We start from the raw sequence: 13,561 nt of genomic DNA, 5'->3' as shown, positions 1-13,561 counted from the left end.
CACATTTCTGCATCCGGCCATCCTTCCACAAAAGATTACAGGCCCTGCTAGCAGAAGATTCGGAAAGGTGGGGAGATGGCAGTTCATTGCCTGGTTCAACCTCTGCTTCCACCTTTCCCCCCATCCGGGATCTGGGATTCCACATTTTGCCTCTGTTACCTGTAGGCACGGAACGCTGTAAACACACCGGCGGCCAATTTTTGCATCCAGAAGAGCAGGGCCCTGATGCAGCTCCCAAAAGGCACTGCTGGGAAGCCTTCTCAAGTCCAAAAAGGCTGGAGGGCAGCTCTCGAGATGCCATGAAAACAGCTCGGCCCTCCCTCCCTGAGGGAGGTGAAAGGGGAGGGTTGCCAGCCCTGCGTCCCTTCTAGAGATGGGCACGAACCACGAGTTCATGCCAGTTCATTTATTAGCCAAACAAGAGTTTGTTCATTCATTCATTCATTCAGCACTTCCCAGTCCCACCTCCTCCAGCAGGTGCCCACTGAGTGGTCGCCTGCTGGAGGAGGCAGGGTTGGGAAGCGCTGATGAATGAACCAGTGGTTCGTGCCCATCTTTTAGCTGCTTTCTTTATCAGCTCTCACTCAAAAGGTTTGGGGTCTCTTACTGTCCTCAGGCCTCTGCATCTCCTTTAGAGTAGGAAGGACAAGTAGAAGGCAGGATCCCAACCCCCACCCCCACTCACCCCCAAACAACCAAACAACTGTGGAATGGGCACAAGAGGGAGACTAATTTTATTTCAAAGAAATGGCACCCTAGTGGCCTGCAGAGACATCAAGAGGAAAGCCGGCTGCCCCACACCCACACCCAAAGTCGTGACCCACGGCCACCTTCAAGCCTTGAGGGCCACTTTGGCCTGGGCCTTCTGGAACTCCTGCTGCAGCCGCGCCAACACCTCCCGCTGCTGGTCCGACTTCTTATCGTACTCCTGCATCTGGGCCTCGTAGCGCTTGCTGGGAACAGATGGAGAGGGGGCAGTAGTCAGTGGGGCCAGGAAGCACCAGGCATTTCTGGAGGGGCCCTACAATGTTTCTCAAGGCACATGCTCTTTTCCCTTGTCCAACCGTCCTCGCTCAGCAGCATCAGGTTCAAGGGAGGCGAGAACTCCCTATTTTGCTTTCCTTGGAGCCTCGGGACCAAACCTGTCTCTCTGCAGCTCCTCCGGATGACCCTCACCCCCTCCTCCTTTGGGACTTCCCATTCCCTCTAAAAAGTCTAGCTCAGTGAGTTAGGTCTCTGGCTGTGGAGTCAGAGGCTGGGAGTTTGATTCTCCCCTCTGCTTCCTGGGAGAAGAGCTAGCCTGGGTGGCCCTGGGCCAGCTGCACAGTCCCCTGGATCAACCCCAGAAGAAAGGGATGAGAAATGACTGCTCAATATTCTCTTCCGGGGAAAATGAGAGAATACTCAGCTGAGAGCGGCCCACTCCCTAAGGCCAGATTCTCGTTAATCCAGCAAGAGAACCTGCCCCTTTCTTAGGTCAAACGAGCATCCTGCCCGGCCCGATACTGGCTCCACTGGCTACCCAGGGGCAAAGAAGCCCTTTTTCCATCCCCTTGATCCTTCCGCTGGTGGTATTCTGTCTTGGAAATTGTGGAAAGACAGGAAGCTGCCAGGAAAACCGTCCTCTGTCGCTCTCTTCTTCCAGCCACTCACTCTCTCTCTTTCTCAGAGGGAGGCTGCCTCTGCACCCAGAGGTTCCTCAGCGGGAAGGCTGAGCCACGTCTTCCAGCCCGAGGACCAAACTCGGTTTCGGAAACATTCTGCAATTCTGAGGGTGAGCAAGGCTGAAAAAGGCAGGACCGGGGCTGTCCCTACGTCAGGATCAGAGATGAGAGGGGTTGCTGAGCCATCCCATCTTCTCCTGTCTTGGGAGTCTGCCTGCCCCCCATCCATCCATTCCCCCGCCCCCCCTTCAAGACTGACTCACATTTCCCCTGTGATGTAATCCAGCCTTTTCCCGACAGTGGCTTTTGCCTCGTCCATGTCCTGCTTCACCAGGACCGGCCCGATCAGCTTGTAGACGGTGTTAGAGGAGTCTAAGAGGTCCAACTCCTAGAAAGGAGAGAAAGCCCCATTGAAGAGCAGCAGGTGGGGAAATGGGGAAAGAGGAGGAGGGATGGGGGCAGTCCAGGGGCCTCACCTCCTTCACGACGTTGTTCTCGGTCAATTGAGCCTCCAGTTTCTGCCGGGCTGTCATGCATTTGTTGATCTCTGAAAGAGGAAAGAAAAAGAGAGAGAGAGAGAGTGATCTGGAAAGATCAACCTCCGGAGGCTTCCCAGCCACCTCTCCCCCTTAAGGACATCCAACGCCACCTCTTACTCTATCTATCCATGACCGGCCGTGGGTCTTGCAAATGAGGGAGGCTTTAATAAAGATGCCCCAGGAAAATCTGCAGAAGGGCTATTCCTCTTGGTTAAAAACAATATTTCTGTACTATCTTATGGGTGTCCACCTCTCTCTTTTAACAAAAGGCAGAGAGCGCTTTATAGCCTCAACGTCTGCCTTGGCTTCTTCTTTTTTAAAACAAGTCAGCCTGCAGGAAGGGGGTTCTTTCACCTGCTTTGTGTTTCTTTCATAGGACCGAGATTTAGCTCCGATGGAAAACGTAAGGCAATTCAAACCTGCCAAAAGAGAGCTTCTTTTTGAACATATAATAGATCAGTGGTTCTTAACCTTTGTTACTTTGAACTGCAACTCCCAGAAACCTCAGCCAGCAGAGCTGATGGTGAAGGCTTCTGGGAGTTGCAGTCCAAAAACATCTGAGTAACAAAGGTTAAGAACCAGTGTAATAGATGACCGAAGCCTCACCTTACAGCATGTCCTTCAGGCACATCACATACATAGAGGGGACACCTGGAACTGAAATTCCATGGATGAGTGGTTCCCAACCTGGGCCCCCCAGATGTTCTTGGACTAAAACTCCCAGAAGCCTTCACCACGAGTTGTGCCAGCCAGGATCTTTGGGAGTTGTAGCCCAAGAACATCTGGGGGCCCAAGGTTGAGAACCACTGCCATAGATACTTGAGTCCTTCTTGGGCCATGGATGCATCCATGGTGAACCCCCTTGTTTGTCATCTGGGTCTAGGTTCACAAAGCCCCCGCACAGCTTAGGAACTTCCTTACCTCCGTGATAAGTTACTCCACCCCACCCCACCCCACCACCGCCACAGTCCCCCTGGGTCAACTGAAGACACCACCTCCGAATCATCCATCCTTTCTTGAAGTATCCCATTAAAAAAATATCATGTTATGGAAGAAATGACCTTTCTGCAGCTGTTGGAACTTCTCCAGTTCCCCCTGAATCTTCTTCTGCACCGCCTCGGCCATCTCTTCACCCGGCGTCTTCTCCCTACGGCTGAAGTGGCTTCTCCTGCAAAGAAACCGAGAGGGAATGCCACGTTGGGCACGGTGCACAGAAGGTCAGCCAAGCTGTACAGCTGGAAACAACCTCATCCAGCTGTGGACGCAGGAAAACCACAGGCTGGAGCATCCCCCTCCCAGGTGGAACCCCAACGCATGGTTCAAAACGTCTGAAGGAGGAGCTGCCGAGAACAAGCTTCTGCCTATTTCCACGTGACAGCTCTTCAGATATTTGAAAATGGCCATTATACTACAGTGGTGCCTCGAATAACGAGCGCACCGTTTAACGACAAATCGGCATAGCAATGTATTTTTTTGGGATCGCTAATGCGATCGCATTGCGATGTTTTAATAGCCTAAACATCGCATTGCAATGATCGGTAAGCGTTTCGCTTACTGATGTGCGCATTGCGATGTTTGCGGAACAGCTGATCGGCGGTTCCAAAATGGCCACCGCAACCATTTTCGCACTATTTCCTTGCTTACCGAGGCAGCGAAAATGGCGGCACTATGGAGGATCTTCGCATAACAGTGAGTTTTCACCCCATAGGAACGCATTAAAAAAAGTTTAATGCGTTTCTATGGGGTTCCCCCCGCACATTGTGATGTTTCCGGATAGCAACGATTAATCCGAAACGGATTAATCGTCGCTATGCGGGGCACCACTGTACTTCCCTTTTCCAGAATAACCCAGAAACCTTAATTTGTTCCTTACAGGGCTTGGTTTCCAGATCATTTACCCTCCTGGTCAATCTCCTCTGGATATCCTCCAGCTCATTCGTATTTTTCTTAACTGGACTGCCCAGAATTAAGACACTGGGTTGTAGATGAAGACATGACCTTTGGGCACACGGTTCTAGACCCTTTTCCACGTGTAATACAGCCATGTTGGCCATTGTACTCTTCATATATCTGTGTGCCTGTTTTTTCATAAAAGTGCCTAAATGTACACCTTTATGATTTCCCCCTTTTTCTTTAAAATCATTTTCTTTTGACCCAGTTCTATCTGTTTATGTCACCTTGAATCCTCATTACCTTCTTCTGATACTCTTCTGAAGTATCAGCTACTACCCCAGTTTGGTGTTGTGACAAACCCAGACCTACTGGGATATGCCACAGTTTCACTAAGCTGCCACCAACCATTCCCTGTAAGAAGTCACACAGACCAGGGATGGATTTTTAACCAATAAAAGAATAAGGTTTATTTAAAACAACACACAGGGAAAATAAAATGATCAGGTGAATAAGATATAGTAACGTGGCTTTATCTCACTCATACATAACCACAGTTTGGTTCACACAGAACCCTTAACTTGAAGCACAGACCCTGAACCTATCAGTTCTGGCTAACCAACAGACACCTGAACCTATCAGGTTGGTACTCTGACACACAGTAGTACCCTGTCTGACACACAGAATCCCACACCAGCTTCTTCTTCCCAGCTGCTGCTTCGTCACATCCCAGCGTCTAAACTTCTCCACACACGCATCACATATATATACAGTACAGCCCCTCCTCCTGATGTCCCGCCTTCCACTCCCCATAGGATGGAACTTTCCCTCCAAACCCATGACAGACAGGTAACATCAGTGCTGTATGTAACACCTCCCCTCTTTATAAGTTGTTTTGTAGGGGGAAAGCTAAGGTGCTTTTTCCCAAAAAACAACCTGGATAAAACACACAACAACAGTTATACATACCATATCATACTTACTTATACTTACATTCTAAGTTAACCATAGCAATTAGGCATTTAAACATTTACCATATACATTACATCAATTTACCTTTATTCATACAAACCAAATTCAAGAAAAACCAGGTACATTTAACCTTTTGTCATCAATATATATACATAGTCCATGTTTCTTTCGCCGTCTTCATTCTTCAGGTCTTCTTGACAAGGCGTCAGCAACACAGTTCACTGACCCTCTGACCACCTTCACTTCAAAGTCATAGTCCTGTAGGTTTAAAGCCCACCTCATAAGTTTGCTATTGTGGGTTTTCATTGTCTTTAACCATTGCAGTGGTGAATGGTCAGTGCACAGAACAAAATGTCTTCCCCAGATGTAAGGCTTGGCCTTCTGGATCGCGTAGACTATGGCCAAACACTCCTTCTCCACGGTTGCCAAATGTCTCTCACCTTTTTGAAGTTTCCTACTCAGGTAGGACACTGGATGCTGGTCACCATTCTCATCCTCCTGGCAAAGAACTGCTCCTACCCCGCTGTTAGACGCATCGGTGTAGATGATAAACTCCCGGTCGAAGTCTGGAGCACGCAGCACTGGATAGTTGATGAGCGCCTCCTTCAACCTCTGGAACGCCGCCTCACAGTCGCTGGTCCACGGGATGCTGTCATCAGTCTTCTTCCTCGTCAGATCGGTGAGCGGAGCCGCAATCTCGCTAAACCTCGGGATGAACTTTCTGTAGTAGCCCACCAACCCAAGAAATGATTTGACTTTTTTCTTGGTGTTGGGTCTAGGCCAATCACGAACAGCTTCTATTTTGGCCTCCAGGGGTTTTATCACTCCTCCCCCTACTATGTGACCCAAGTATTTTATTTCTGGGCTACCCAGCTGCAGTCTGTTCTCTCTGCAGGGCCCAGGCCACAGCACTTCCTCCCCTGGATTTAAGTGCCTCTCCCCGGCTTCCTGGTCATCCCAAACTTTCTTTCTGACCTTTTGAGCTTGCAGGGTCTCTGCTGCTAGCTCTAGGTTTCTCTTTAGGTCAATCCTTAAAGAGTCTATGTATGTCACAACGTCTTGTGGGTCATCCTGGGTGATCTGCTCCCAATTTTGTTTGATCAAATCAAGGGGCCCTTTCACCCTTCTCCCAAATAAAAGTTCAAACGGACTGAACCCGGTACTGGCTTGTGGCACTGATCGATAAGCAAACAAAAGGGATTGCAGCTTCTGGTCCCAATTGTTTGGATTCTCTGCCAAGTAAGCCCTAATCATGCGCATTAGAGTCCCATTGAACTTCTCAGTTAACCCATTACTTTCAGGATGATAGGCAGTAGTTTCCTTGTGCTTAATTCCACAGATTTGCCATAAGCGTTTCATGAGCTTTGATGTGAACGATGCGCCCAAATCTGTGATTATTTCTGAGGCAAATCCCATCCTGGACATATACCCCACCAAGGCATCTGCCACTGTGTTAGTTTCAATGTTAGTCAAGGGTATGGCTTCAGGGTACCTCGTGGCATGGTCCACAATGGTGAGAATGAACCTGTTCCCCCTCTTTGTGGCCTTGGGCAAAGGTCCCACAATATCCACCCCTATGCATTTGAACGGAGTGTCAATCACAGGCAAAGGGCACAACTTTGCTTTGGTCCTGTCGCGGCTATTCCCCTGCCTTTGACACACATCACATTGTTTACAGAACTCCCTGATCTGCTTCCCTATGTCAGGCCAGTAGAACTTCTGTGTGATTCTCTGCTGTGTTTTGTTCACCCCTAAGTGCGCAGCAAACATGTCAGAGTGCCCCCTTTGTAAGATCATGGGGCGATACTTTTCAGGTACCACCAGCTGACTTCTGATCCCATCTCCCCCTTTTGAGATATTCCTCAGGGTCTCTCTATATAAAATCCCCTTTTTCTCCAGAAATCTCACTGGGGTTTCAGGTGTTAGCTGGGCGTCAGTCACCTGTTCAAAACACTTCTGGAGAGTGGCGTCTGCCTTTTGCTCTTGTCCAAATCTGCTGTCTGTGGTTAAGGTTTCCACCACAGCTTCTGAACTCCCCCCACCTGCTTCCGTCTCTGGCTCATCATTACCCCCCTGAACTGTCCCCGTGGTGGCTTGTGAACGTGTAATCACTAGCACCCGTTTCACATGTTCAGCCAGGTCATTTCCCACGAGCACGGCTGCTGGCAGAGTCGATGAAATTGCTAGCCGCCAAACTCCCCTCCAGCCTTGAAAGTTCACAGGTACCTCCGCTACTGGCAGAGAGATCACCTGCCCCTCAATCCCTGCCACCTTCATGCTCTCATTTGGGATTACATACTCCCTAGGAATAATATCTGGATGGCACAGGGTCACCTGGGAACAAGTGTCCCGCAGCCCCCGATACTGACGGTCAAGTATTCCTACGTCCACCCCTGCTGTCTCAAACAACTGAGAATCTGTTCTCACCAGTAGGCAGCGCTTTACCTCCACAAGAGGACCATTTTCCTCAGCCTGATCAGCAGATGTGACTATTCCAGATTGAGTAGCCATGGCAACAGGCTCCCTCAGTGACAATGAGCCTTGTTCTTTCTGGACACAGAACACAGCTTTTGGCTTGGTCCCACTCGAATCCTGAGGCACAATTCCTTTTAGCTGCTTTAATTTCTCACACTCTGAGATTAGATGGCCCTTTCCCTGACAGAAATAGCATTTTCTGGTGTATTTTGAGTCTCTCTCATCTTGTTTGGTTTTCCCTCCAAAATCTGAGGTCTTGGTTTCATGTCTGAGGGCTTCCCTTCACCATGGGCCCCTCCCCCTTGCTGGCTTTTCCCTGGTCCCTGAGAGTACTTGCTGTAGGTTTCTTTGGGTTTCCCCATCGCTTTCCCCTCACCCAAGGGCTTTCTTATTTGGGAAATAAAATCTGCGATCTCGGCTGCTTCTGCCACAGATTTTGGTTTCCTTTCCCTCACCTGGAATTTCAGTTCCCCATGCAGGACTGAATAGAACTGTTCCAGCGCTATCAAGTCTTTGAGCTGCTGGTAGGTCTCTGTCCCCTCCTGAGATAGCCATTTCTCAAGCAGCCTCACCAATTGGGCCCCCACTTGGGTAAAAGTCTGCTCTGGTTTCTTTGTGAGGGACCTGAATCTTTGCCTCAGCTGTTCCGCATTTATCCCATGTCTTGCAAACACCAGTTTTTTAAACTCTGCAAAATCTCTCATCAGTTCCTGTGGCATCTCTGAATAAACCTCAGCCAGGCTACCACTGATTAAAGATCGCATGATGGTCATCTTCTCAGTTTCCCTTACTGAGAAGTCCACAAACGCTCTTTCCACTAGGGAAAAGAACACCTCAGGACAATCTCCCTTGTGGTACACAGGGAATTTCTTCAGGTCAGCTTTAGACAATTGGCCTCCCTCAGAATCCCTATTGTTATTATTGTTCTGGTTCATCATTTCCAATTTTCTTAATTCAAACGCCATTCTTTCTTTTTCCAGAGCAATTTTCTCTCTCTCCATTCTTTCTTCCCTCTCCATTCTCTCTCTCTCTCTCTCTAATTCAAATTGCCGTTGTTTCTCTCTTTCCCTTTCCTCCATTTCCCTCACCCTCAGTTCATGCTGTTGGGCTATGAGTATTTTTCTGAGTTCTGGGTTTTGTTCTCCCGTGCTGTCACCCTGCACTGAGCCAAATTCATCCTCAGAACCTTGGTCAACCTGGGGGTCTTTCACTTCACCCATTTCTGCCATTTGGCTTCGAGTCAAGGGCATAATCCCCCCTCAGAACAGGCTGCTTTCAAAAGTCAAGCCTCAAAATAAAACGACCACTTTTTTTTTTCCTCAGAACCAGCTCTCCCTATAGATTGCTGCTGTCCTTCAGCACTACTTGCAACAGTTGCAAGCTAGAGTCGACCCCCCTCTGCTGGGCCTCTCAGCAGGCAGGCTAAATCACGGTTACTATACAGTTTTGCCTCAGCTTTTTTCCCGCCAAAACAAGTTGCTTCAGAGCTCCCTAATCTAGTCCCCCAATCTGAGGTTACACGTTCTTCTACTAGCGCACCCCCCCCCCGTGAGGTACACCTAGAAGATTACCTACGTGCTCTCAGATTGTCCCTGACTAGACCCCCCTTGCTCTGGGCACACTTGCCAAGGCTTTGCTGGACCACTGGACAACTGGACCAGTCGTATCCCACACGCTGGACACCAATCAATGTGACAAACCCAGACCTATTGGGATATGCCACAGTTTCACTAAGCTGCCACCAACCATTCCCTGTAAGGAGTCACACAGACCAGGGATGGATTTTTAAACAAATAAAAGAACAAGGTTTATTTAGATACAACACACAGGAAAATAAAATGATCAGGTGAATAAGATATAGTAAAGTGGCTTAGTCTCAAACATACATACACACAGTTTGGTTCACACAGAACCCTTAACTTGAAGCACAGACCCTGAACCTATCAGTTCTGGCTAACCAACAGACACCTGAACCTATCAGGTTGGTACTCTGACACCCAGTAGTACCCTGTCTGACACACAGACTCCCACACCAGCTTCTTCTTCCCAGCTGCTGCTTCGTCACATCCCAGCGTCTAAACTTCTCCACACACGCATCACATATATATACAGTACAGCCCCTCCTCCTGATGTCCCGCCTTCCACTCCCCATAGGATGGAACTTTCCCTCCAAACCCATGACAGACAGGTAACATCAGTGCTGTATGTAACAGGTGTCACCCTCAAATTTCATAAGCATCCCCTTCCAGTTTTTAACCTCAATCATTTATAAAGAAGTCAGACTTTACACGGCCCAGGTTTTTTACAGTAAAGGCAGTGCTTTATATTTTCAGTAGATGCTCTTCCAAGACCTCTATTCAGAGCATGTTATCATAGTCTCGACACTGAAGGATGCCTACTACTACTATATTTCCATAACCCACAATTGCTATCTCTGTTTGGACATTGCCGTTTTCAGCAATCCTGAGATTCTCTGAAATTTTATTTGATTTTTTTTATTTGAAATCCTTTTATTATTTATACCCTGCCTTTCTCCAGAAGAGGACTCCAGGCAGCTTACAATATTAAAACAGACAATATTAAAAGTCAGGAATACAATAAATTCTTACAATTTTAAAACAAATCAGTCATCAGTATCATATTTCAAAATAGCTTAAATAATTTTAAAAGCATATTTAAAAGATAGACAAACAGCCTTATTAAAAAGAGAAAAAAAAAACCCTCACATGCAGCCAGTTACTGGGGTGGGGGTCGGTGGGTGGGGGAGCCTGCCTTAAGATAAAGCTCTTTACCCGCTGGCAAAAGGGCACCAAAACGGGGGCCAGTCTGAGTTTCTTGTGGGAGGGAGTTCCACCGCTTCCAGCAGCAACACCCGAGGAATTTAAATTTAATTATATGCCATGTTAGTTCATAAGAAGCCACCTTGAGACCTCATCAGAGGCAATGTGGGTCCACCTTAGCCATCGTCCACGGCCTTAACTAACCGAGCTTCAAGAAGCTGGCCTTCGGGGAAGGAGATTATGGGTGTTGTAGTCCAAACTGAAAGGAACTTTGAGTTGCAAGTTGTCTCCCTTAAGCAGAGGGCAACGACTGGGCGGCCCATGGGCCACTGAGCTGGAGGCTGCTGCTGCTGCTATAGCTCACTGAGGATGATGGGGCACTTCCTCAACCCTGACCCTATTCCTCTTCCTCTTTCCCCTCCTCTTCCTCCTTGTGGGTTTTCATCCCATCAAAAGGAGACACATCTTCCCCCCCCCCCGGCCACCCAAGCAAACCATGTGACTACCTGGATACTGGCCATGCTGGCCTTCTGGGTGGGTGTACTGGGCTGCATGCTTTGTCTGTGTCTGTGGGGGGGGGTTGTAGCCCACTCCCTCCTCCCCCAAATGGGAACATGTCCTGTTTCTGTTGATTCTTTAAAAAAAATAATAACATTAATCCCTTTTAAGGTTGACTCACTGCCTTCCTGACTGGGGGGAGGGAGAACAGCCTGCAAGACTAATTCCCCCCCCCCCAGATGATCCCTGTTTTTAGGTCTTCCAGACCCTCACCCTATATCCACACTGAGTTGGGGTGGGTTTTAAATAATCCCATTCTGCTTTCCCCCCACACAAGATCTCAGACTCCCCAACTATGGGGGAAGGGGGGCACCATCACACAAGGAACCCCCCAAAAAAACACCCCTTCGTGGCTGGAGGGAGGAAATGCCCCCCTCCCACTCTTTCAGAGACAACCCCCCTCCCTCCATGAACCACTTCTGACCCTCACTCACCTTCTCCTCAAGCCCCGCCTGCTGGCCTTGCTGACCTCTCACCCAGGAAATGGGGACCCCCCCTCCCCGCTCGCAGCCCGGTGGCGTTGCCAAGGGTACCGCTAGCCCTCCTCAACCCACGCCGTTCTCTCCAAGTCCCGGAAAGCGCACGGCGGGCAGACGGAAACGGAAGAGCCGAAGGGGGAGGAGTCCGTGACGTTACCCTCCACCTAGCGCTGCCCGCACTTCCGCCCGGTTCCAAGATGGCGGGAAACCATAGAGATGCCAGGGTCTCTGGGAGTTAAAAACAGGTCTCCATGGCTAGAGCGTCCCGGCGGAAGAGGAGGGAAGCTTTGACGTCCGAAGGAAGATTTTTAAAACCTTTCAGGCCCGCCATGTTTGTTTTATTGGGACTTCAACTCCCAGAATTCCTCAGTTCTTGGCCTTAGCCTTCTGGGAGATGAAGTCCTATACATGGGGAAACAAAAGCATGGGGCAAACAAAACAGAAGAAGCACAAAGCTGGGGAAATTTACCACTCTGGGCTACATCTCCCATCATCCCCCAGCTATGGAGGCTGGGGGCCTCTAATATAAATAACGTTTTTTTCCCAATTTACTAAAACTATCATATTTCCAGCCCAGTAAAGGTGATGCTTGGCTGGGGATGCTGGTTGTTAGAATGAAACTGCTTTGGGGAGAAAGGTGGAGTTAACATATTTTAAATAAATAAATAATCTGTCTAAGGCTTTAATAAAATTTAAATGTCACCTCTCTTTCTTTCTTTTTGGCTATGTTGGAGTCTAGGAGGCATATTGTTTAGATTTTTGTTTTTAAACTAACTGTTCCAGGTTCCGGACTGCATTGCTAAAGCATTTTAGAGCTGGTTTGACCAACAAGCCAACGAGGAAGACCCTGTGTATGATCTAGGCAAAAATAAATCTCTCTCTTGGATGTAGAGCTTAAACCAGGAGCAGCGAATCTCGGGCACTCCGTTTGCTTTGGACTACCATTCCCATGGCCCTCTATCACTGGCAATAAATACTGAGGATGCTGGGTGTGGCCTGTTCTTCAAGGGGAAGTGGCAGCTCCATAATCCATGAGTAAGAGGATGGGTGGTGTGTGGCCTGAAAGGGACACATAGACCCCTCAGCCTCAAAGGTGGCCCCTAACAAGGCTGGGCAGGCTGAAGGAGCAGTCACCCTCCCTCCCCTCAAGTGCCCAGGGATGAATGTGGGCAGGGATTATCCGTTATCTCTTGGTCAGGCTCCTTGCTCAACGGTTTGGAAGGAATGCGTAAACGAATGTGCCCATAATGAGCAGGCTGAGCAATGATCAAAAACAACATCTCTCACAGGCTGTTGTAAAGATTAGTGTCATAATGCCGACAGGGCTTCTAACACCTAGTGGACATTAACATGGTGGCGCTGTGGGTTAATCCACAGACACCTCTGTGCTGCAAGGTCAGAAGACCAGCCATCATAACATCGAATCCACACAATGGAGTGAGCTCCCGTCGCCTGTCCCAGCTCCTGCCAATCTAGCAGTTTGAAAGCATGTAAAAATGCAAGTAGATAAATAGGTACCACCTCAGTGGGGGAAGGTAAACAGCATTCTGTGTCTAGTCGCGCAGGCCACGTGACCACGGAAACTGTCTTTGGACAAACACTGGCTCTATGGCTTGGAAACAGGGATGAGCACCGCGCCCTAGAATCGGACAAAACTGGACTAAATGTCAAGGGAGCCTTTACCTTTAGGAAATTAACATGCCAACTGTTTATATATACACAAGCATTAGAAATGAGGGTTTATTGTATGAGGCCAAAAATGTCCTGGCTTGAGACATGGTGACTGAGGGAGAAAAATCAACAGAATACAGTGCATACAGACAGTGAGAAACAACAAGGGCAGAAATAAAATTGGCCTTTTTGTGACTCCACGGGATCTATCTGTCTGGGGACAAAGTAAAGCTTTGGTACCTTGAACTGGAGAGGTACTACTGTGTCTTCCTAAAACTGGCTGCTGAATTGAATAGGGAAGGAGTGTCTTGAAGCCAACGGAGTTAAACAAGGCTGACACACTGCAAGGGTTGTGTGCTCGCTCCTTTTCTTTTCACAGGTAACAACTCAAGAGCCCTACAGCGTTGTGTGGTGGTTTGTGTGTTTTCCTGCCGGGCTTCGTTCCCAGCTCCTCTACAGCCTCTTAAACCTACAGGAAGTGGAGCTGATGTAGGAAGTCAGGAATTGCAAAAAACCACCACAAATCCCATTGT

The 13,561-nt window shown here is 48.7% G+C and overlaps 1 protein-coding gene across 1 annotated transcript; it reads right to left on the bottom strand.

Annotated features, from left to right (window-relative positions):
- Positions 1-708: 708 nt before the first annotated feature.
- PFDN6 (prefoldin subunit 6) lies at positions 709-11,484 on the bottom strand. Its single transcript, XM_078386118.1, has 5 exons — positions 11,313-11,484; positions 3,265-3,371; positions 2,141-2,211; positions 1,928-2,052; positions 709-953 (listed from the first exon to the last, which is right to left on the bottom strand). The coding sequence occupies exons 2-5, from the start codon at positions 3,326-3,328 to the stop codon at positions 833-835; spliced, it is 381 nt and encodes a 126-aa protein (XP_078242244.1). The 5' UTR covers positions 3,329-3,371; positions 11,313-11,484; the 3' UTR covers positions 709-832.
- Positions 11,485-13,561: the final 2,077 nt, after the last annotated feature.

Source organism: Pogona vitticeps, chromosome 2 (genome assembly GCF_051106095.1).
Source record: "Pogona vitticeps strain Pit_001003342236 chromosome 2, PviZW2.1, whole genome shotgun sequence".
NCBI classification, from domain to species: Eukaryota; Metazoa; Chordata; class Lepidosauria; order Squamata; family Agamidae; genus Pogona; species Pogona vitticeps.
The sequence above is the reverse complement of the archived record's forward strand: the minus strand, read 5'-3'. Positions and strand labels throughout refer to the sequence as shown.